Consider the following 21,640-nt stretch of genomic DNA (forward strand, 5'->3'; position numbering starts at 1 on the left):
CAAGTTTTCTCTTTCTTCTTAACCGCCTATCCTTGAGGCGTTTTTGTTCAGATCTCTTTTCATATCGCCTCCTAATACCCTCTCGCAAATTTCATATTAAATTGAAAGGCCATCTGGAAAATTTTAGTCATAATTATTGGTCTGTGGGCGGCATTTCAGCTTAAAATTCTCTCAAAATTGAAATTTCTTTTAGCATTGTCCAACCTATCAGCATTCTACTGCAATTTTGGTTAAGATCTAAGGCGATCTAACGTGACCTTCTCAGCATTCTACTGCAATTATGGTTAAGATCTAAGGCGATCTAGCGTGACCTCAGCATTCTACTGCAATTTTGGTTAAGATCTAAGGCGATCTAGCGTGACCTTCTCAAGTTCGTTTCTTCTTTAGCTGAATGTTTTCTCGCCTCCCATGTGTAAATGCTAATTGACAAAATGTTTTATCATACAAGATTTGTGAATGGCTAACTATATCTTATTGGTACTATATTTAACGGGCAATTGTGTACAGCTATTTCAATAAACGTTGTCAAAGAGCGTTCTGCCGCACGCGCCCATACCGCGAGGTGGTATGGGTAATATTTGTTGTAACAGGTTTTTAGTAAATATGCCGCAGTCTTATAGTGAAGACCTTCGCTGGCGAGTTATCTGGATGGTACAGTTTCGTACATTATCTATCTAAGACACTGCGGCATTTTTTTTCTATGTGCCGCGTATAATTGTAAAAGGTATCTGCCAAATCAGGGACCTTATCGCGTCGAAGAAAAGTTCAAGTGTTCTCACTAATATTTAAGCGAATAACCATGCCTATCCAACCAAGTGTTTAAGACTCAAGCCTTTAACCCGCGTGCAAACTGCGCAGCAGTCGCTTGACTGACTATAGGACAAAGGAAATGTGAGAATGGGAAATGGACTTTCTGACATTTCCTTTGTCTTGTGGTCAGTCGAGCAAGTATTCGCCAGAAATGCTTCCAGGTGCTGGCGCAGTTTGCACGGGGCTCAAGGTCCTCTTAGCAGTTCTTAATTTGTTCAGTTACGGATTATCATTGTGGATTAAATCTGCCATTGGCGGACCCTCCTCTGAACTCCAAAAACGGCTCAAATGGGAAATAAAACGATACAGAGACTTCTTGTAAGACTTCAGCCTTTATTATACAAATTCCACTACTGATTCTTTTATTTTAAATACGTTTCTATGTCCATATATATATAAACCTCAGTATCAAAGCGGTTTCATACGAGAAGACCACTGAACTTGGAGCGCCTGTGGTTGTACATATTTCTATCTAAACGAGGCACTGGCATTAGAGGATTACCCTGGGTACCAGAGCCTCCGAGCTTCGTTGCGACAACGATTTGAGAATTCACTGTTCCGTTGCCACGGAAACATTAATGTAAGCAAGCTTTGCATTTTTATAGAGTTCGTCCATAGATACATGACACGGCCAAATAGATTGATATTCCGATCCATGTAGCAAATGATACGAGTTGTCATTGACTGGGTGTTTGGGGATTGGGAAACAGTATCGAATCTCCTTAAGACTGGAAATGTTCTTAACGAGGTTCTTAAATTTTAGTGTATAAAAATATAGTACCCAATTAATTATTAGGGAGAGAATTACACAAATGATAGCAATAAAAAGGGTTATTACTAATTTGATTCTGCATTTTAAACTAACAAAGCAATATTTTGCTGCTATCTTAGCCTCGGCATGTTCTTAAAATTTCGTGAAATCTCTGGCTGGACGTTCTTATTAAAAAGGTTATTATAAAAAAAGAGTATATCATCCATGTACTTGATAGTGTTATTCAGACACAGTCCCTCTATCCAATTTAACACGGACAAAGAAACCTCGCTCTTATCATGCAAACACGGAACATCTTCCTACAAGCAATGCGAATGTTCTTATTCCTAACGGTGTAAACCAGAGGGTTTACTAAACACCCTAAAAACGGTCCAAGAAACCCAATATTCACTCTTTTCACGGTATTGTCAGTGTCTTTTTGCAGACTTCCCAAGAAGGCTATCAATAGATAAGGATACCACACCGCTACTTGGACAAAACAGATAATGCCCGCAGTCTTAGTGCCTCGCAGGTCTGTCAAACGCGCCTGGCGGTTTTGAGTGACGCTCGCATTGCTCATGGAAGCCCTAGCCGTCCCTGTTTCGCCCTTTACATAATACGCCATGAATGTTCTTCGCTTGTGTTTCAGTGCCGTTTTCAGGATATAAGTGTACGCCGCTATCATGATACACGTATTGAGTGTAACTAGTAACAAGTTGTACAAGTTATGGTAGGTGGAGAAGCGGCTATGAAGGACGCATCTGCTGTCTGAGAAGTTGAAGTGCCACGAATCTGTTGGCAGGGTTAGTGTTGCCGTGAGGCCGTGGAGAACACTGACCACCCAAGCAATACTCAAAGCGACCAGGGTCCGTTTAGTTGTAAGCAGTGTCTGATAGGTGAGCGGTTTTAGCACGCTCACAAGCCTATTAATTGTCAACATGGTAATATTTAGTATAGATGAAATACTATTCATATAGAGAAAGAATACGAAACAGTTGCAAGAGAATTCAGACTTGAGAGTCCCTGTTTGGTTCATATACGCAAAGACGAGGCCTTCTACTCCAAATGTCAGATCTGTGAGGGATATATTAGCCAAGTGGAGCATCTCGGGCGAGTACAGATCCTTGCTGAATACAAATACCACCAGCATGAAAGAGTTCACTAGAGTTCCGGTTGAGGTGAATACATACCCGAAAATTAGGACGGCTAACTGGAGATAGACTGACTGGTGCGGGTTAGCATTCAAGGTCTGGTTATACCATGTGGTGTTCGCTGAGCTATCCATATCATGCCTAGCCAGAGGCCTTGTATCAGCTTATTTACGAAACAATGTCAATAGAAAATAAAGCTATCTTTTTGTTGTAGACTTTTTTCAAGTCCATGATAAGATCATTTTTACAATCAAAACCACCCTTGACTTGAGCCAGATATTGCTCGACCAAAAAACTTTGTCAAAGCAGATTTCAATTAGTTATTGAGATGAGTCTTAAAAATCGCTGATCTTATCAGCTAAACACTGTTGATTCCTTTGCATCCTGAGCTCAAACTACGATAAAACTCCCAAGAAAGCAAATAAATCTTTAGACAGCAAACCTGTGTTGATTGTTCGCTAGAATACTTTTTGTCGGCACTTCGTTCAACTATTTCATCTGACTCGGGAGGTTCTTCGTCTGTCTTGTTTACGCCACGAATCGGTGTTTTATATTGTCCAGGTTTATTTGCGATTACCTTAAGGTGTGTTCGCCTATATTTATTCGTGTTTATCACTGTCAATGGCACACCTGCTTAAACTTGGACTTATTTGGTCATTAACACGGCAATTGAGCCCACACGAACGGGCGGTGAGCTGACTAATTTACAGGGCCGCTTGAATTGATCGCTTTTTAGCTTATCAAATAAAAGCATTTTTTTTTTAGAAAAGAACACATGTACCACAACCTTTAATACACTCGCCTAAAAACGATTTGCATTTTCGTAATATGCCTACTCACAGCATGAAAATAAACGATGCTCGCATTTTCTTAAAATCGCTATAAAAGGGTAAGGACCGCCCCAATTGACACCTTTTGAATTCAAATCGGAAATAAGATGGCCGGTGATAATGAGAAACTCTAAGCAGAAAAATAAATTTCTTCGATTACCTCATATATCGTAAAATTCAAAGGCAAAAAAATGTTTAGACACTTAAATTAGAATTATACCTTACAAATCTAGAAGCATACGAGCAGCTGAATCTCGCGAAAATTTGACCAACATTTGCGTTTAATTCGAATTACGCGCCGATTTCCACGGGCCATTCATGAATCGTCCTTGTCTCCGCCATGTTTACGAGCCCACAATATCTTAACGGCCGCTACACAGAACATGCGTGCAAATGTCCCTAGGGATTCGGGTTAAGCTATTAGACTAACACAAAAGCATTTCTGGACGTCAACATTGATTTCTGAAACACATCGCATTACCTCTAAGCCTCTAAACGGGAGAGAATTACACAAATGATAGCAATAAAAAGGGTTATTACTAATTTGATTCTGCATTTTAAACTAACAAAGCAATATTTTGCTGCTATCTTAGCCTCGGCATGTTCTTAAAATTTCGTGAAATCTCTGGCTGGACGTTCTTATTAAAAAGGTTATTATAAAAAAAGAGTATATCATCCATGTACTTGATAGTGTTATTCAGACACAGTCCCTCTATCCAATTTAACACGGACAAAGAAACCTCGCTCTTATCATGCAAACACGGAACATCTTCCTACAAGCAATGCGAATGTTCTTATTCCTAACGGTGTAAACCAGAGGGTTTACTAAACACCCTAAAAACGGTCCAAGAAACCCAATATTCACTCTTTTCACGGTATTGTCAGTGTCTTTTTGCAGACTTCCCAAGAAGGCTATCAATAGATAAGGATACCACACCGCTACTTGGACAAAACAGATAATGCCCGCAGTCTTAGTGCCTCGCAGGTCTGTCAAACGCGCCTGGCGGTTTTGAGTGACGCTCGCATTGCTCATGGAAGCCCTAGCCGTCCCTGTTTCGCCCTTGACATAATACGCCATGAATGTTCTTCGCTTGTGTTTCAGTGCCGTTTTCAGTATATAAGTGTACGCCGCTATCATGATACACGTATTGAGTGTAACTAGTAACAAGTTGTACAAGTTATGGTAGGTGGAGAAGCGGCTATGAAGGATGCATCTGCTGTCTGAGAAGTTGAAGTGCCACGAATCTGTTGGCAGGGTTAGTGTTGCCGTGAGGCCGTGGAGAACACTGACCACCCAAGCAATACTCAGAGCGACCAGGGTCCGTTAAGTTGTGAGCAGTGTCTGATAGGTGAGCGGTTTTAGCACGCTCACAAGCCTATTAATTGTCAACATGGTAATATTTAGTATAGATGAAATACTATTCATATAGAGAAAGAATACGAAACAGTTGCAAGAGAATTCAGACTTGAGAGTCCCTGTTTGGTTCATATACGCAAAGACGAAGCCTTCTACTCCAAACGTCAGATCTGTGAGGGATATATTAGCCAAGTGGAGCATCTCGGGCGAGTACAGATCCTTGCTGAATACAAATACCACCAGCATGAAAGAGTTCACTAGAGTTCCGGTTGAGGTGAATACATACCCGAAAATTAGGACGGCTAACTGGAGATAGACTGACTGGTGCGGGTTAGCATTCAAGGTCTGGTTATACCATGTGGTGTTCGCTGAGCTATCCATATCATGCCTAGCCAGAGGCCTTGTATCAGCTTATTTACGAAACAATGTCAATAGAAAATAAAGCTATCTTTTTGTTGTAGACTTTTTTCAAGTCCATGATAAGATCATTTTTACAATCAAAACCACCCTTGACTTGAGCCAGATATTGCTCGACCAAAAAACTTTGTCAAAGCAGATTTCAATTAGTTATTGAGATGAGTCTTAAAGATCGCCGATCTTATCAGCTAAACACTGATGATTCCCAAAGTATATATATATATATATATATATATATATATATATATATATATAACTTTGCATCCTGAGCTCAAGCTGCGATAAAAATCCCAAGAAAGCAAATAAATCTTTAGACAGCAAACCTGTGTTGATTGTTCGCTAGAATACTTTTTGTCGGCACTTCGTTCAACTATTTCATCTGACTCGGGAGGTTCTTCGTCTGTCTTGTTTACGCCACGAATCGGTGTTTTATATTGTCCAGGTTTATTTGCGATTACCTTAAGGTGTGTTCGCCTATATTTATTCGTGTTTATCACTGTCAATGGCACACCTGCTTAAACTTGGACTTATTTGGTCATTAACACGGCAATTGAGCCCACACGAACGGGCGGTGAGCTGACTAATTTACAGGGCCGCTTGAATTGATCGCTTTTTAGCTTATCAAATAAAAGCATTTTTTTTAGAAAAGAACACATGTACCACAACCTTTAATACACTCGCCTAAAAACGATTTGCATTTTCGTAATATGCCTACTCACAGCATGAAAATAAACGATGCTCGCATTTTCTTAAAATCGCTATAAAAGGGTAAGGACCGCCCCAATTGACACCTTTTGAATTCAAATCGGAAATAAGATGGCCGGTGGTAATGAGAAACTCTAAGCAGAAAAATAAATTTCTTCGATTACCTCATATATCGTAAAATTCAAAGGCAAAAAAATGTTTAGACACTTAAATTAGAATTATACCTTACAAATCAAATCTAGAAGCATACGAGCAGCTGAATCTCGCGAAAATTTGACCAACATTTGCGTTGAATTCGAATTACGCGCCGATTTCCAAGGGCCATTCATGAATCGTTTTTGTCTCCGCCATGTTTACGAGCCCACAATATCTTAACGGCCGCTACACAGAACATGCGTGCAAATGTCCCTAGGGATTCGGGTTAAGCTATTAGACTAACACAAAAGCGTTTCTGGACGTCAACATTGATTTCTGAAACACATCGCATTACCTCTAAGCCTCTAAACGGCATTACTAAAAAGCGGAACCGGCGGAACCAGCATATTTTGAATGCAGGGGCGAAAGGGGTTATGGGGGTAGGGATTACGATTTATTTTCGAAATTATCTATTGAATTTTGTTTGTTTGTTTGTTTGCTTCCACTCATTCCGTTGTGACTTGCTGAAAAAAAAAACATCACTAAGCGCAAATATGCTACGTTATTTCGTTATTTCGTAATTTGTAAAAAAAAATCAGTTGAAAGTTCCGGATAAGTAATAGTCCAGTCAATCTACGGTTTAAGATCGGTTTTTCAACGTTTTTGTATTATTTAAGTCCCCTAACATACTAAAAGTCTAAAAAAAAATCGGAGCAAGCAAACACCCCGAAAAACGGGATCGAATTTCCACATACAAGGCTTGTATGAAAAAGCACAGGAATCCCAATTCATGGAAATCACGAAAAATATACATACATTTATGCCACTATAAGTGATAAGAAATATATATTTCTACACGATCTGGATAAAAATCAACGTTATCTGATATAGCTTATCTATTTTTGGCAAAATCCACAGGTTTCTACACATCATGTAATTATTATCATCAATATGAGTTTGTTTGATTTTAATGGCGTCGATCTCAAGTTTATCGTTATCTTTCTGCAACCCAATGCTTTCAATTATAACTATAAAGTGTGGTTTTAAATGCAGGACCACAGTGATATCAGACGGAGTCTGAAGGGGCTTATCCTCTAAACAAATTTGTAAAAAAATATAAATTTTGTCACCATCACGATGCTTGTAGACATTTCTGAAAGTTCTTGCGGAAAGATCTCCCTTTTTGCAAGACTGTACACTGAAAAACACATGCAGGGGTGCCTAAGCCGAAAGCGCATTTAATGTTGATAGCGCTAAAGTGACCGAGAAGAGATCTTGTAATAAGCAGATAGCTAATTCTAATAATTATTTTATTTTTAATACGTTTCTATGTCCATATATATATAAACCTCAGTATCAAAGCGGTTTCATACGAGAAGACCACTGAACTTGGAGCGCCTGTGGTTGTACATATTTCTATCTAAATGATGCACTGGCATTAGAGGATTACCCTGGGTACCAGAGCCTCCGAGCTTCGCGGCGACAACGATTTGAGAATTCACTGTTCCGTTCCCACGGAAACATTAATGTAAGCAAGCTTTGCATTTTTATAGAGTTCGTCCATAGATACATGACACGGCCAAATAGATTGATTATTCCGATCCATGTAGCAAATGATACGAGTTGTCATTGACTGGGTGTTTGGGGATTGGGAAACAGTATCGAATCTCCTTAAGGCTGGAAATGTTCTTAACGATGTTCTTAAATTTTAGTGTATAAAAATATAGTACCCAATTAATTATTAGGAAGAGAATTACACAAATGATAGCAATAAAAAAGGTTTTTATTAATTTGATTCTGCATTTTAAACTAACAAAGCAATATTTTGCTGCTATCTTAGCCTCGGCATGTTCTTAAAATTTCGTGAAATCTCAGGTTGAACGTTCTTATTAAAAAGGTTATTATAAAAAAAGAGTATATCATCCATGTACTTGATAGTGTTATTCAGACACAGTCCCTCTATCCAATTTAACACGGACAAAGAAACCTCGCTCTTATCATGCAAACACGGAACATCTTTCTACAAGCAATGCGAATGTTCTTATTCCTAACGGTGTAAACCAGAGGGTTTACTAAACACCCTAAAAACGGTCCAAGAAACCCAATATTCACTCTTTTCACGGTATTGTCAGTGTCTTTTTGCAGACTTCCCAAGAAGGCTATCAATAGATAAGGATACCACACCGCTACTTGGACAAAACAGATAATGCCCGCAGTCTTAGTGCCTCGCAGGTCTGTCAAACGCGCCTGGCGGTTTTGAGTGACGCTCGCATTGCTCATGGAAGCCCTAGCCGTCCCTGTTTCGCCCTTGACATAGTACGCCATGAATGTTCTTCGCTTGTGTTTCAGTGTCGTTTTCAGGATATAAGTGTACGCCGCTATCATGATACACGTATTGAGTGTAACTAGTAACAAGTTGTACAAGTAATGGTAGGTGGAGAAGCGGCTATGAAGGATGCATCTGCTGTCTGAGAAGTTGAAGTGCCACGAATCTGTTGGCAGGGTTAGTGTTGCCGTGAGGCCGTGGAGAACACTGACCACCCAAGCAATACTCAGAGCGACCAGGGTCCGTTTAGTTGTGAGCAGTGTCTGATAGGTGAGCGGTTTTAGCACGCTCACAAGCCTATTAATTGTCAACATGGTAATATTTAGTATAGATGAAATACTATTCATATAGAGAAAGAATACGAAGCAGTTGCAAGAGAATTCAGACTTGAGAGTCCCTGTTTGGTTCATATACGCAAAGACGAGGCCTTCTACTCCAAATGTCAGATCTGTGAGGGATATATTAGCCAAGTGGAGCATCTCGGGCGAGTACAGATCCTTGCTGAATACAAATACCACCAGCATGAAAGAGTTCACTAGTGTTCCGGTTGAGGTGAATACATACCCGAAAATTAGGACGGCTAACTGGAGATAGAATGACTGGTGCGGGTTAGCATTCAAGGTCTGGTTATACCATGTGGTGTTCGCTGAGCTATCCATATCATGCCTAGCCAGAGGCCTTGTATCAGCTTATTTACGAAGCAATGTCAATAGAAAATAAAGCTATCTTTTTGTTTTAGACTTTTTTCAAGTCCATGATAAGATCAGTTATACAATCAAAACCACCCTTGACTTGAGCCAGATATTGCTCGACCAAAACACTTTGTCAAAGCAGATTTCAATTAGTTATTGAGATGAGTCTTAAAGATCGCTGATCTTATCAGCTAAACACTGTTGATTCCCAAAGTATATATATATATATATAACTTTGCATCCTGAGCTCAAGCTGCGATAAAAATCCCAAGAAAGCAAATAAATCTTTAGACAGCAAACCTGTGTTGATTGTTCGCTAGAATACTTTTTGTCGGCACTTCGTTCAACTATTTCATCTGACTCGGGAGGTTCTTCGTCTGTCTTGTTTACGCCACGAATCGGTGTTTTATATTGTCCAGGTTTATTTGCGATTACCTTAAGGTGTGTTCGCCTATATTTATTCGTGTTTATCACTGTCAATGGCACACCTGCTTAAACTTGGACTTATTTGGTCATTAACACGGCAATTGAGCCCACACGAACGGGCGGTGAGCTGACTAATTTACAGGGCCGCTTGAATTGATCGCTTTTTAGCTTATCAAATAAAAGCATTTTTTTTTAGAAAAGAACACATGTACCACAACCTTTAATACACTCGCCTAAAAACGATTTGCATTTTCGTAATATGCCTACTCACAGCATGAAAATAAACGATGCTCGCATTTTCTTAAAATCGCTATAAAAGGGTAAGGACCGCCCCAATTGACACCTTTTGAATTCAAATCGGAAATAAGATGGCCGGTGATAATGAGAAACTCTAAGCAGAAAAATAAATTTCTTCGATTACCTCATATATCGTAAAATTCAAAGGCAAAAAAATGTTTAGACACTTAAATTAGAATTATACCTTACAAATCTAGAAGCATACGAGCAGCTGAATCTCGCGAAAATTTGACCAACATTTGCGTTTAATTCGAATTACGCGCCGATTTCCACGGGCCATTCATGAATCGTCCTTGTCTCCGCCATGTTTACGAGCCCACAATATCTTAACGGCCGCTACACAGAACATGCGTGCAAATGTCCCTAGGGATTCGGGTTAAGCTATTAGACTAACACAAAAGCATTTCTGGACGTCAACATTGATTTCTGAAACACATCGCATTACCTCTAAGCCTCTAAACGGGAGAGAATTACACAAATGATAGCAATAAAAAGGGTTATTACTAATTTGATTCTGCATTTTAAACTAACAAAGCAATATTTTGCTGCTATCTTAGCCTCGGCATGTTCTTAAAATTTCGTGAAATCTCTGGCTGGACGTTCTTATTAAAAAGGTTATTATAAAAAAAGAGTATATCATCCATGTACTTGATAGTGTTATTCAGACACAGTCCCTCTATCCAATTTAACACGGACAAAGAAACCTCGCTCTTATCATGCAAACACGGAACATCTTCCTACAAGCAATGCGAATGTTCTTATCCCTAACGGTGTAAACCAGAGGGTTTACTAAACACCCTAAAAACGGTCCAAGAAACCCAATATTCACTCTTTTCACGGTATTGTCAGTGTCTTTTTGCAGACTTCCCAAGAAGGCTATCAATAGATAAGGATACCACACCGCTACTTGGACAAAACAGATAATGCCCGCAGTCTTAGTGCCTCGCAGGTCTGTCAAACGCGCCTGGCGGTTTTGAGTGACGCTCGCATTGCTCATGGAAGCCCTAGCCGTCCCTGTTTCGCCCTTGACATAATACGCCATGAATGTTCTTCGCTTGTGTTTCAGTGCCGTTTTCAGGATATAAGTGTACGCCGCTATCATGATACACGTATTGAGTGTAACTAGTAACAAGTTGTACAAGTTATGGTAGGTGGAGAAGCGGCTATGAAGGATGCATCTGCTGTCTGAGAAGTTGAAGTGCCACGAATCTGTTGGCAGGGTTAGTGATGCCGTGAGGCCGTGGAGAACACTGACCACCCAAGCAATACTCAGAGCGACCAGGGTCCGTTAAGTTGTGAGCAGTGTCTGATAGGTGAGCGGTTTTAGCACGCTCACAAGCCTATTAATTGTCAACATGGTAATATTTAGTATAGATGAAATACTATTCATATAGAGAAAGAATACGAAACAGTTGCAAGAGAATTCAGACTTGAGAGTCCCTGTTTGGTTCATATACGCAAAGACGAGGCCTTCTACTCCAAACGTCAGATCTGTGAGGGATATATTAGCCAAGTGGAGCATCTCGGGCGAGTACAGATCCTTGCTGAATACAAATACCACCAGCATGAAAGAGTTCACTAGAGTTCCGGTTGAGGTGAATACATACCCGAAAATTAGGACGGCTAACTGGAGATAGACTGACTGGTGCGGGTTAGCATTCAAGGTCTGGTTATACCATGTGGTGTTCGCTGAGCTATCCATATCATGCCTAGCCAGAGGCCTTGTATCAGCTTATTTACGAAACAATGTCAATAGAAAATAAAGCTATCTTTTTGTTGTAGACTTTTTTCAAGTCCATGATAAGATCATTTTTACAATCAAAACCACCCTTGACTTGAGCCAGATATTGCTCGACCAAAAAACTTTGTCAAAGCAGATTTCAATTAGTTATTGAGATGAGTCTTAAAGATCGCCGATCTTATCAGCTAAACACTGATGATTCCCAAAGTATATATATATATATATATATATATATAACTTTGCATCCTGAGCTCAAGCTGCGATAAAAATCCCAAGAAAGCAAATAAATCTTTAGACAGCAAACCTGTGTTGATTGTTCGCTAGAATACTTTTTGTCGGCACTTCGTTCAACTATTTCATCTGACTCGGGAGGTTCTTCGTCTGTCTTGTTTACGCCACGAATCGGTGTTTTATATTGTCCAGGTTTATTTGCGATTACCTTAAGGTGTGTTCGCCTATATTTATTCGTGTTTATCACTGTCAATGGCACACCTGCTTAAACTTGGACTTATTTGGTCATTAACACGGCAATTGAGCCCACACGAACGGGCGGTGAGCTGACTAATTTACAGGGCCGCTTGAATTGATCGCTTTTTAGCTTATCAAATAAAAGCATTTTTTTTAGAAAAGAACACATGTACCACAACCTTTAATACACTCGCCTAAAAACGATTTGCATTTTCGTAATATGCCTACTCACAGCATGAAAATAAACGATGCTCGCATTTTCTTAAAATCGCTATAAAAGGGTAAGGACCGCCCCAATTGACACCTTTTGAATTCAAATCGGAAATAAGATGGCCGGTGATAATGAGAAACTCTAAGCAGAAAAATAAATTTCTCCGATTACCTCATATATCGTAAAATTCAAAGGCAAAAAAATGTTTAGACACTTAAATTAGAATTATACCTTACAAATCTAGAAGCATACGAGCAGCTGAATCTCGCGAAAATTTGACCAACATTTGCGTTTAATTCGAATTACGCGCCGATTTCCACGGGCCATTCATGAATCGTCCTTGTCTCCGCCATGTTTACGAGCCCACAATATCTTAACGGCCGCTACACAGAACATGCGTGCAAATGTCCCTAGGGATTCGGGTTAAGCTATTAGACTAACACAAAAGCATTTCTGGACGTCAACATTGATTTCTGAAACACATCGCATTACCTCTAAGCCTCTAAACGGCATTACTAAAAAGCGGAACCGGCGGAACCGGCGGAACCAGCATATTTTGAATGCAGGGGCGAAAGGGGTTATGGGGGTAGGGATTACGATTTATTTTCGAAATCATCTATTGAATTTTGTTTGTTTGTTTGTTTGCTTCAACTCATTCCGTTGTGACTTGCTGAAAAAAAAAACATCACTAAGCGCAAATGTGCTTCGTTATTTCGTAATTTGTAAAAAAAATTCAGTTGAAAGTTCCGGATAAGTAATAGTCCAGTCAATCTACGGTTTAAGATCGGTTTTTCAACGTTTTTGTATTATTTAAGTCCCCTTTTATAACATACTAAAAGTCTAAAAAAAAATCGGAGCAAGCAAACACCCCAAAAAACGGGATCGAATTTCCACATACAAGGCTTGTATGAAAAAGCACAGGAATCCCAATTCATGGAAATCACGAAAAATATACATACATTTATGCCACTATAAATGATAAGAAATATATATTTCTACACGATCTGGATAAAAATCAACGTTATCTGATATAGCTTATCTATTTTTGGCAAAATCCACAGGTTTCTACACATCATGTAATTATTATCATTAATATGAGTTTGTTTGATTTTAATGGCGTCGATCTCAAGTTTATCGTTATCTTTCTGCAACCCAATGCTTTCAATTATAACTATAAAGTGTGGTTTTAAATGCAGGACCACAGTGATATCAGACGGAGTCTGAAGGGGCTTATCCTCTAAACAAATTTGTAAAAAAATATAAATTTTGTCACCATCACGATGCTTGTAGACATTTCTGAAAGTTCTTGCGGAAAGATCTCCCTTTTTGCAAGACTCTACACTGAAAAACACATGCATGGGTGCCTAAGCCGAAAGCGCATTTAATGTTGATAGCGCTAAAGTGACCGAGAAGAGATCTTGTAATAAGCAGATAGCACAACCTTGCAATCGGCAGTTCCTATTGACAATGACGTCGTATACGTTACAGCTGTCGTTTCAGCGCTCAATTCTAGCTCATCCCCAGAAGGCCATGAACAACATTTCTCCTTTGAGCTCTGGAGTTTTCCTCCAGCATTGTAAGACTTTATGATGAGAGTGATGCAGAAGCCTGTTTTGGCCGAGGTCATTTGGTCCACATTGGATGGATACCAAAACACCATCCACCTTGCTACAGTATGTATTGGATGGAGGTTCTCTTCTACACTGAATACCCTGGCCCAAGGAAGTCGACCCATTAGAGGGGCGGGTCCAGGATTTCAAAATGGGGGGTGGATAATGGCCGGATAGACGGCTTATAACTGATCCAGTGGTTCTTGGTAGGTCATTACATAGATCTTACAATACTTCAGGCTGAATTGGATTTGTCGCCAAGAAGGCGAAGGAAATTGGAGAGTACCTCCCGTCCCTCAGACATTTATTCTCTTCAAACAAAGCGACTTTTTAATTTTTTGTTATTCAAAAAGGGGGGTGGATATCCACCCAATCCAGCCCCCCCTTGTATCCGCCCCTTCGTTATTTTACGAAGGTTAAACTCCTGCTGTAACCGTATCGTGGTGTTTTGATCGGTAACGCCGATGGCTTCTCGACAGAACATGAAGGTGTGGGAATGACAGCCATGAATGCGCTGCTGGGGAAAAGTTTTGATGTTATTTATATTTCTCATTTTATTTTTTTATTTTTATCCATGCGTTCGTTGTCTTAGCTGTGATACCACCTTCCATGAATACGTTTAGGAATGGGGCATCGTTCAAGAAGCTTGTCTCCTCACCCTACATCCGCGCACAAGCTGCTGTTAACAGGATAGCTAAGAGAACCACAAAATCCCCAACTCCAACAGCAGCCATGTTCCACAGTTCAAAGTCCCAGCATTCTATCAAGTCAACCAATGGAAAGGCGATAGAAAGACGGTCTGAAGTTTGAGCCTAGATGTTGGTCAACGACAGGGTGAACCCTTAACAGACCTTGAGAGAACTCCAGGACTGCAGCACGTTTAGTGCTCCTGCCGCATGAACAATCTAGCGTGTTCGCCCTACGACGGGTAATGCAAAGGGTCATCGTGTAATAATTCCCTCTCAATCGAAATCACGGATTCCATGGGTTTAATCTGCACCCACGAGTAAGAACCTAGAGTTTAAGAACCTGTAACAGGGTGTTAGTTGTAAAGAAATCATAAAAACTTCCAACATTAAAGAATCTATTTTCACGAAAAAAACGATACCATGAGAATGATTATATTATAAGTAATGTGTCCATATACTTTCTTGTTTTATATTGAATCAATGGCATTATTATTATTAAGAGCCACTTACCTGATTTTATCACGTTTAATTATTTATGATATCGAAATGTCTGCAATATAAAAGTGGTGGCGATAAGGATCTAAAATATCCGTGTGCATTTCACCCAAAATAACTGGACTACTTTAAATGTTTTTTTTTTATCCTAATCTTGTAGAAACATATATCTCTAGTAATCTATAGTGGTATGAATTCCTTTTTTATAAAGTAAGTCTTTTTTTCGTGATATACATGATTTGGGAACCCTGTGGTTTTTCAAACAAGCCTTGTATTTGAAAATTCGATCCCGTTTTTCGGGGTTTGCCTGCTCCGATTTTTTTTAGACTTTTAGTATGTTATAGAGGGATACTTTCTTTGCAAAATACCGTTAAAAAACCTTGTGTTGCAATTAGTCCGATGTTGGCCCTTTTTTTTTACGTAGATTGAATGGACTATAACAAAAAAAACATACTGTAAAACAAGCGCTCGCAGTTTTAGTGTGCAAATGGCGTATGCCAAATGTGTCCTTCTTGTGTACCTGTGCAGACAAAAATAAGTATTTTCACATGTGTAATGAGACGACTTGAGATTGTAGTGGGGACGGTACCGGGCTTTAATGTCGTTCCTACAAGCTCTGCTCACATGTGTAATGGGGCTTCAGTACTGAAATGCCTACTCTAACGAGACGACTTGAGACTGTAGTGGGGACGGTACCGGGCTTTAATGTCGTTCTTACAAGCTCTGCTCACATGTGTAATGGGGCTCCGGTAAGCCCCCTTTTTATATACTCCTATGGCGGCATCCCTTAGGTAGTCCGACACTGACAGCCATGGGAAGCTTTTTGGACATGTTCCGATAAGGGCTTAGCCAATGGGCGTCCGAGGAACTACACCCATGGGCGTGTCAGTTTGTTACCCTTGGGCTACCGTGACATACGTTATGTTTAAAATGTTGCTACGGCTACCGATGGTCACACATTAACTTGTTACACTGCTAGTGCGAATGACAAGTGAAACACGTGATTTATATGATTGACAGCATTCCGAGTATTTTTGCAGTCAAAGTCTTAAAATGTACTAAAACCTAATTCTACCGACGGCTAGGTCTGAAGCCTACTTAGGGTAAACCCTGTGTGCAGTCAGACCTAACTTTCCTTACTTCGTTAAGAAGTACGGAACGAGAATTGGTGGCCAAATCCCGATTCTCAAGTACCACTTGAAAAGGGACGCGCCACTCCCACTTTTCCACTGTGCCAAGGGTCATTTTCTAATTCACTACTCTCCCATTTCAGAGGAACCTTAGCCGAACGGTTAAAGTTACTCTGTCAAGATAAATCGTTTAAGTTAACAAAACATGCTTTTGACTGTCCATTAACTTCAGGAAGGTCGGCGACTTACTAAAATAAAATGTAAAGCTATCCCAGGTAACGCTATTCTTTATTGCGGCTTATTTTCCTCCGTGACACTGGACTCGTCACGCTATGTTGCGTTTGATGGGGCTAACACGAGCGTGACGAGTCTAGACGGCCACGAGGCTACGACGCTGGTACATTTGTGAATTTGGAACTGTAACTGTTATTGTATTTGCTCGCTTAGGATAATAAATCGTAAAAAACAGGACTTTTTCAAGTTTAAACAATGAGCGTAGTAGTCATTTGCTCTTGAGTTGACTTATTCGATATCGAATACCGTTATTCGAAAAGAAATCGTAATACTTGTGTAACATCGCTATCCCTATACCCCCCTTCGCCCCTGCACTCAACATAAGCTGGCCAAAGGAACACTTTCGGTTCTCAATAGGCGTGCTATTATTTGTAGACAAAACTCACTCTGGTATGTAGCCAAATCCGACATTAAACCTCCCCTGGAAATACGGCGCGGTCAGATTTTTATCAGAGAACTCCCCCCCACCCCCGGAAATGTAAGGTCCACTTTTTTTTTATTTCTCACCCCCCCCCCCCCCCCCCCAAGAAAAATTCTCGGTATGGGTCTGTTGCATTGGCCCCTCCAAATGTATCAAGCAAGAACTCATTTAATAATATTTAATATGCAGTATGAAAGTTAACAAATACTAAACCTTGGTGTGAAAAAGGCTGTCAAAGTTTAGGTGTCTAAGGTGACGAGAATGATTTTCAAGAGTCTAATGGTCAATTCTTATTTTCCCTCTTATTTAACTCCACTATATATATATATATTGTTTTTTTTATCAAAATAGAATTCTAACAAGCTTTGACCTTGTGAAGAATATATCAAAGATGTAACAGTATTCCAAAGAATTAGATGCCATACTGTAGTTTTCACGTAATGCAACTGATTATTCAGAAGGTGTTGAAATTAAACTCCACAAATGTACCTCCTGACATGCATTACATATTGGTGCACCCACCCTTTGGCCTTATTTTTAGAAACTTTGGATCCACTCATACAGGCTACTAAAAAATGAATGCAATGGAGGCAAATCCTAAATTACTGAAAGTTTCTAATTTCAAACCAAACCATGTTCATTGATCTATGTTGGGGGCAGAGAGGAATAAATATACAAATAAACAAAAAGTCAATGGGGAGTGGAGAAAAGGGAGAAATGTGACTCTATTTGAAAAAATGTTACTCTATTCTAAAACATTTATAACAATAATGCAATAATAACTTGACTGAGCACTTTCCTAGTATTTTTCCCTTTCCCTATTACCTTTAGGATTGATATAAAACTGTTTTCTTTACAAATTTATTATTGAAAAAGCACAAGTTTGTTGTTATCTTTATATAATTTTAGTAACTTTGATCTAATCAAAACCTCTTCCCTTTATAGAAGTATAGAGCTTTGCCCTTGCAAAGAAAAAATAATGAATGAAACAGCATTCCAAAGATATAATGATACAGTTATACATTTCAGGTGCCATATGGAAGTTTTGTCTATCACATACTGGTAATACTCCATCATCAAGGATATTACAGTCATGCATTACAATACACCAAAAACTGGAAATCGACTCTGCCAAATTTTCGTCTTTAATAAGACTTCTTTAGGGCAGACTGAAGAAGGTGAATCGTTACAAGCTTATTTACATCAGAATAGTGGCGCGAGACGCAAAAACATTACAACTGACAAAAACGCGCATTTTCTAGAATAGCGCGCGCTATGGATAAAAAGAATTTACACATTTCTACGTGGGTTCCTACTACAAAAAAAGTCATCACTATTAAGACCCCGCGGGTAGATAGACTTAAGCCGATAAGCCCACTGGCCTTCCCTTTCCCTAAGCTGAGCCTCAGAGTTACACTTATCTATAAGTTGTACCATAACATTATTAAGACCTAAATGATTGTCGCAATGAAAATGTTGATAGATAAGGTCATCCTTAACTCTTTCACTAACCGGTAAACTAGGGTGCTTATTTAACCTACTTTTATGATTATTAAAACGCTTCCTAAAACTATTGATAGTAGACCCTACGTATTGCTTGCTACACATAGAGCAAGTAATTAGATAAACAACAAAATCTGAGTTACAGTCCAAGTCAAAATTAACGACATATTTCTTATTAGTAACTGTACTGCGAAACTCCCGCCCTGTCTTAAGAAAGTTACACACTCTACACCTTTTATCGCCACACTTACCACAACCTCTAACCTGAGTACTATCCTCTTTAAGAGAGAAGTGCACTAACATATCCTTTAAACTCCTAGGTTTCCTATAAGCCACCATAGGTACCCTACCAATAGCACCCCTACATCTACTAGAAGATTCTAGAACTGGCTGTAAATAACGAAGAATACCAGGTAAATTAGGTAAAGCTGGATGAAAAGTGACTACAAAAGGTACACGATCATTCTTACCTTTACGCCTGTCTTTCAATGTGTCGTCCCTAGGAATACGTCTAACCCGGTCAACTTCCCTCCCCACAAACCTGCTGTCATAACCCCTATCAACTAAATAACCTTGTAACTCTAATACCCTCTTTTCGAAAGAAGAGTCTTCCGAACATATCCTACGAATACGTAGTGCCTGCCCAAAAGGAATGCCTTTCTTACAAGCAGACGGATGACAGGACGTATGAAAAAGATATTGATGCTTATCAGTAGGCTTACTATACAGATCTGTAGATGTTAACCCATCCCTAAGAGTAAGTGAAACATCCAAAAAATTTACCTGACTAGTGGACCACTCAAACGTAAATTTTATAGTTCTATGTATAGAGTTCATGTGAGCCATAAACTCTCTCAGAGCGTCCTCACCTTCAGTCCAGATCATGAAAATGTCATCGATATACCTACGCCATAAAAAAGGCTTAACTGGAGAAGAGTCTATGATTTCCTTTTCAACTTTAGCCATAAAAAGATTAGCATATGATGGTAATAAATAAACACATTAGAAAGAATGCAAGATGCAGACAATATAAAAGCAAAAACAATATAGGTAATAAGGGTTGCATTTCTTTTTTCGAAGAGAAAACTCTTTTGTAATTGTAAAGTTAAAGTAGTTATGATAATGTTGAAAAAATGTTGCTGTATCTTTGAAAAGACTAAATACACAGAATATACAGACAAGAAAGGTCTTCTTTAGCAATATATTACAGGATAATATTTGTCAGCCTTTATTAAATATCTCAACGCAGTCAATAAAGTATAGAGAGAACGAAGAATATCAAAGGATGTGTTATGCTCAACATGTTTGATTAGACCACGAATTCTCAAAGCAAACTCTAGAAACAAATGTATAAATCCAACAAGCTAAGTGGCATTATTACAGTAACTAGACTACTACGTATTTCTGTAGTTAAATTCTTACTTACCGTGAGGAATATACGCCTGAATTTATAGAACTTGTAAGTATTTACGTATTTACATCAAAACAAGGATATAATATGACTTTGATATGGCATCTTGACGTCAAACTAAAGCTGGTACGGTGTTTTAGTCTGAGCGATTGGTTATGGGGAAAAAAACGAACAAACGAGCATTATAAAAGCAAAACAATAAAAGAAAAATAACTTTCATATTCTCAATACAAATCGTCGTCAAAACTCACCTTGGCAGTTTTATTTTTCGCTTTCTGTTGTGGTTGTGTTGTTCGCTTTTGTTGTAAACTGTGAAGTTGTCGAATTTCTGCTAGCAAGGAACTCGTCGACACAAGCGAATGATTTTTATAGCTGAAAACAGACATCAAGGCCCTTTCTTCTCAGGATCTCCTTACATAAATATAGACGTGAATGAATATACAATGGTAATGTAGATCCTCCATAGTCCTCCTCTAGAGTCCTCTTTTTAGCTGTTGCGACGGGCGGGATTCACGAACACTAGGGTAGATTTTACTATCGACTCGTACTTCAGACAAAACGGTTCCTAAAAGACTTCAGTCCATTTGAATCCGCATATTTTCTCATTAAATACTGCCTTTTTTTTCTGTGAACATACGAACTTTGAACAAAAAACACATAAAAGCGTAAGACCGAGAGGGGCCTGAGAGTTGCGCGGCTGGATTACTGGCTGATTTGTGACACCACAGGGTAACCGCGCGATGACCACAAAACCAAGTCGCATAGCTTACCATATTTCTATACCTATGGAGCTCCGCTAATATCTTCATTATATGGCTACGATAGTACGCGCGCTGTGATTGGCTAATTGGTAGTCGTAAGAGCCTCGAACGTCACACCGTATTGCCCGTCTGTGAGGGCATTATGGAATTCCGTATTGCCCTACGAAATTTTTTTCACAATTTTCTTTTTATTTATTTATTTATTTATTTATTTTCTGTTTCCACCTTTAAACTGCAAAATGAGCGACAGCAAACATTCGAGTAGCGAATTCTAACACCCAGAAGAAGCAGAAATAGTTGGTTGGCGGGCCGTCTTTTTCCGTATCCGGAGCGGGACATTTTGAGCTTTTTTGTGTTGTTTTGTTCGGTTGCATGAATTTCGCTAAAACAAAATCGACCAAAAACCCAAAGCCACCAAATAAATGGGAATGGACGAGCACTCTGAGTCGGAGTTTACGATCCTGTAGAGATTGAAGAGGAAAATTTTGACAAAAGAAAAACAATAAGATGACGAGCCGGAGAGCGCCATCGATAGCCAAGAAATACAAAGCTTAAGTTATTAAAATCGGATAAACAAAGGCAAATGAATAAAGAACAAGGGGTGTAAAGACCCAGAAAAGTCTCTTTATGATAAAAGCACTACCAGTTATTTGTAAATGCAATATTTCCATCAAATCATAAAGCAGCACAAAGCGATTTGTTCTATACATCCCGTGGAGTTTTCGAACTAAACAGTCCATTCATGCAGTGGACTGAGCTTTCTTTGTTATAGTTTGGCTCAACTTCACCTATGATAAAACTGTAGCTTCGCAAAGCCTTGGTCGATACGCCAAAGCCTCAGTTTGATATTCCCCGGCATGACCTCACTCTCGGTTAGTAAGTTGTTAATATTTTAGCTGCTTAGTGTGAGATTGCGAGACTGAGATCGCGTAACTGCGCGTGTAATTGTAATTTAACAAATACCGGTGTCGGTGTTTATTGTCATTCTATGCGGTATGTGAAACCCTTT

The 21,640-nt window shown here is 39.3% G+C and overlaps 2 protein-coding genes across 2 annotated transcripts; both read right to left on the bottom strand.

Annotated features, from left to right (window-relative positions):
- Positions 1–1,123: 1,123 nt before the first annotated feature.
- Positions 1,124–6,474, bottom strand: LOC125561219 (5-hydroxytryptamine receptor 1D-like). Its single transcript, XM_048724975.1, has 2 exons — positions 5,186–6,474; positions 1,124–4,918 (listed from the first exon to the last, which is right to left on the bottom strand). The coding sequence occupies exon 2, from the start codon at positions 2,844–2,846 to the stop codon at positions 1,830–1,832; it is 1,017 nt and encodes a 338-aa protein (XP_048580932.1). The 5' UTR covers positions 2,847–4,918; positions 5,186–6,474; the 3' UTR covers positions 1,124–1,829.
- Positions 6,475–7,931: 1,457 nt separating this feature from the next.
- On the bottom strand, positions 7,932–12,470 carry LOC5497501 (olfactory receptor 1D2). The gene is made up of 2 exons (XM_032377499.2): positions 11,505–12,470; positions 7,932–11,237 (listed from the first exon to the last, which is right to left on the bottom strand). Exon 2 carries the CDS (start codon positions 9,139–9,141, stop codon positions 8,125–8,127), a length of 1,017 nt encoding a protein of 338 aa, XP_032233390.2. The 5' UTR covers positions 9,142–11,237; positions 11,505–12,470; the 3' UTR covers positions 7,932–8,124.
- Positions 12,471–21,640: the final 9,170 nt, after the last annotated feature.

This window comes from Nematostella vectensis, chromosome 3 (genome assembly GCF_932526225.1).
Source record: "Nematostella vectensis chromosome 3, jaNemVect1.1, whole genome shotgun sequence".
Lineage (NCBI taxonomy): Eukaryota > Metazoa > Cnidaria > Anthozoa > Actiniaria > Edwardsiidae > Nematostella > Nematostella vectensis.

Excerpts from the sequence above, each read along its gene's own strand:
- LOC125561219 (XM_048724975.1), bottom strand. The coding sequence starts at position 2,846 with ATGGATAGCTCAGCGAACACCACATGGTATAACCAGACCTTGAATGCT.
- LOC5497501 (XM_032377499.2), bottom strand. The coding sequence starts at position 9,141 with ATGGATAGCTCAGCGAACACCACATGGTATAACCAGACCTTGAATGCT.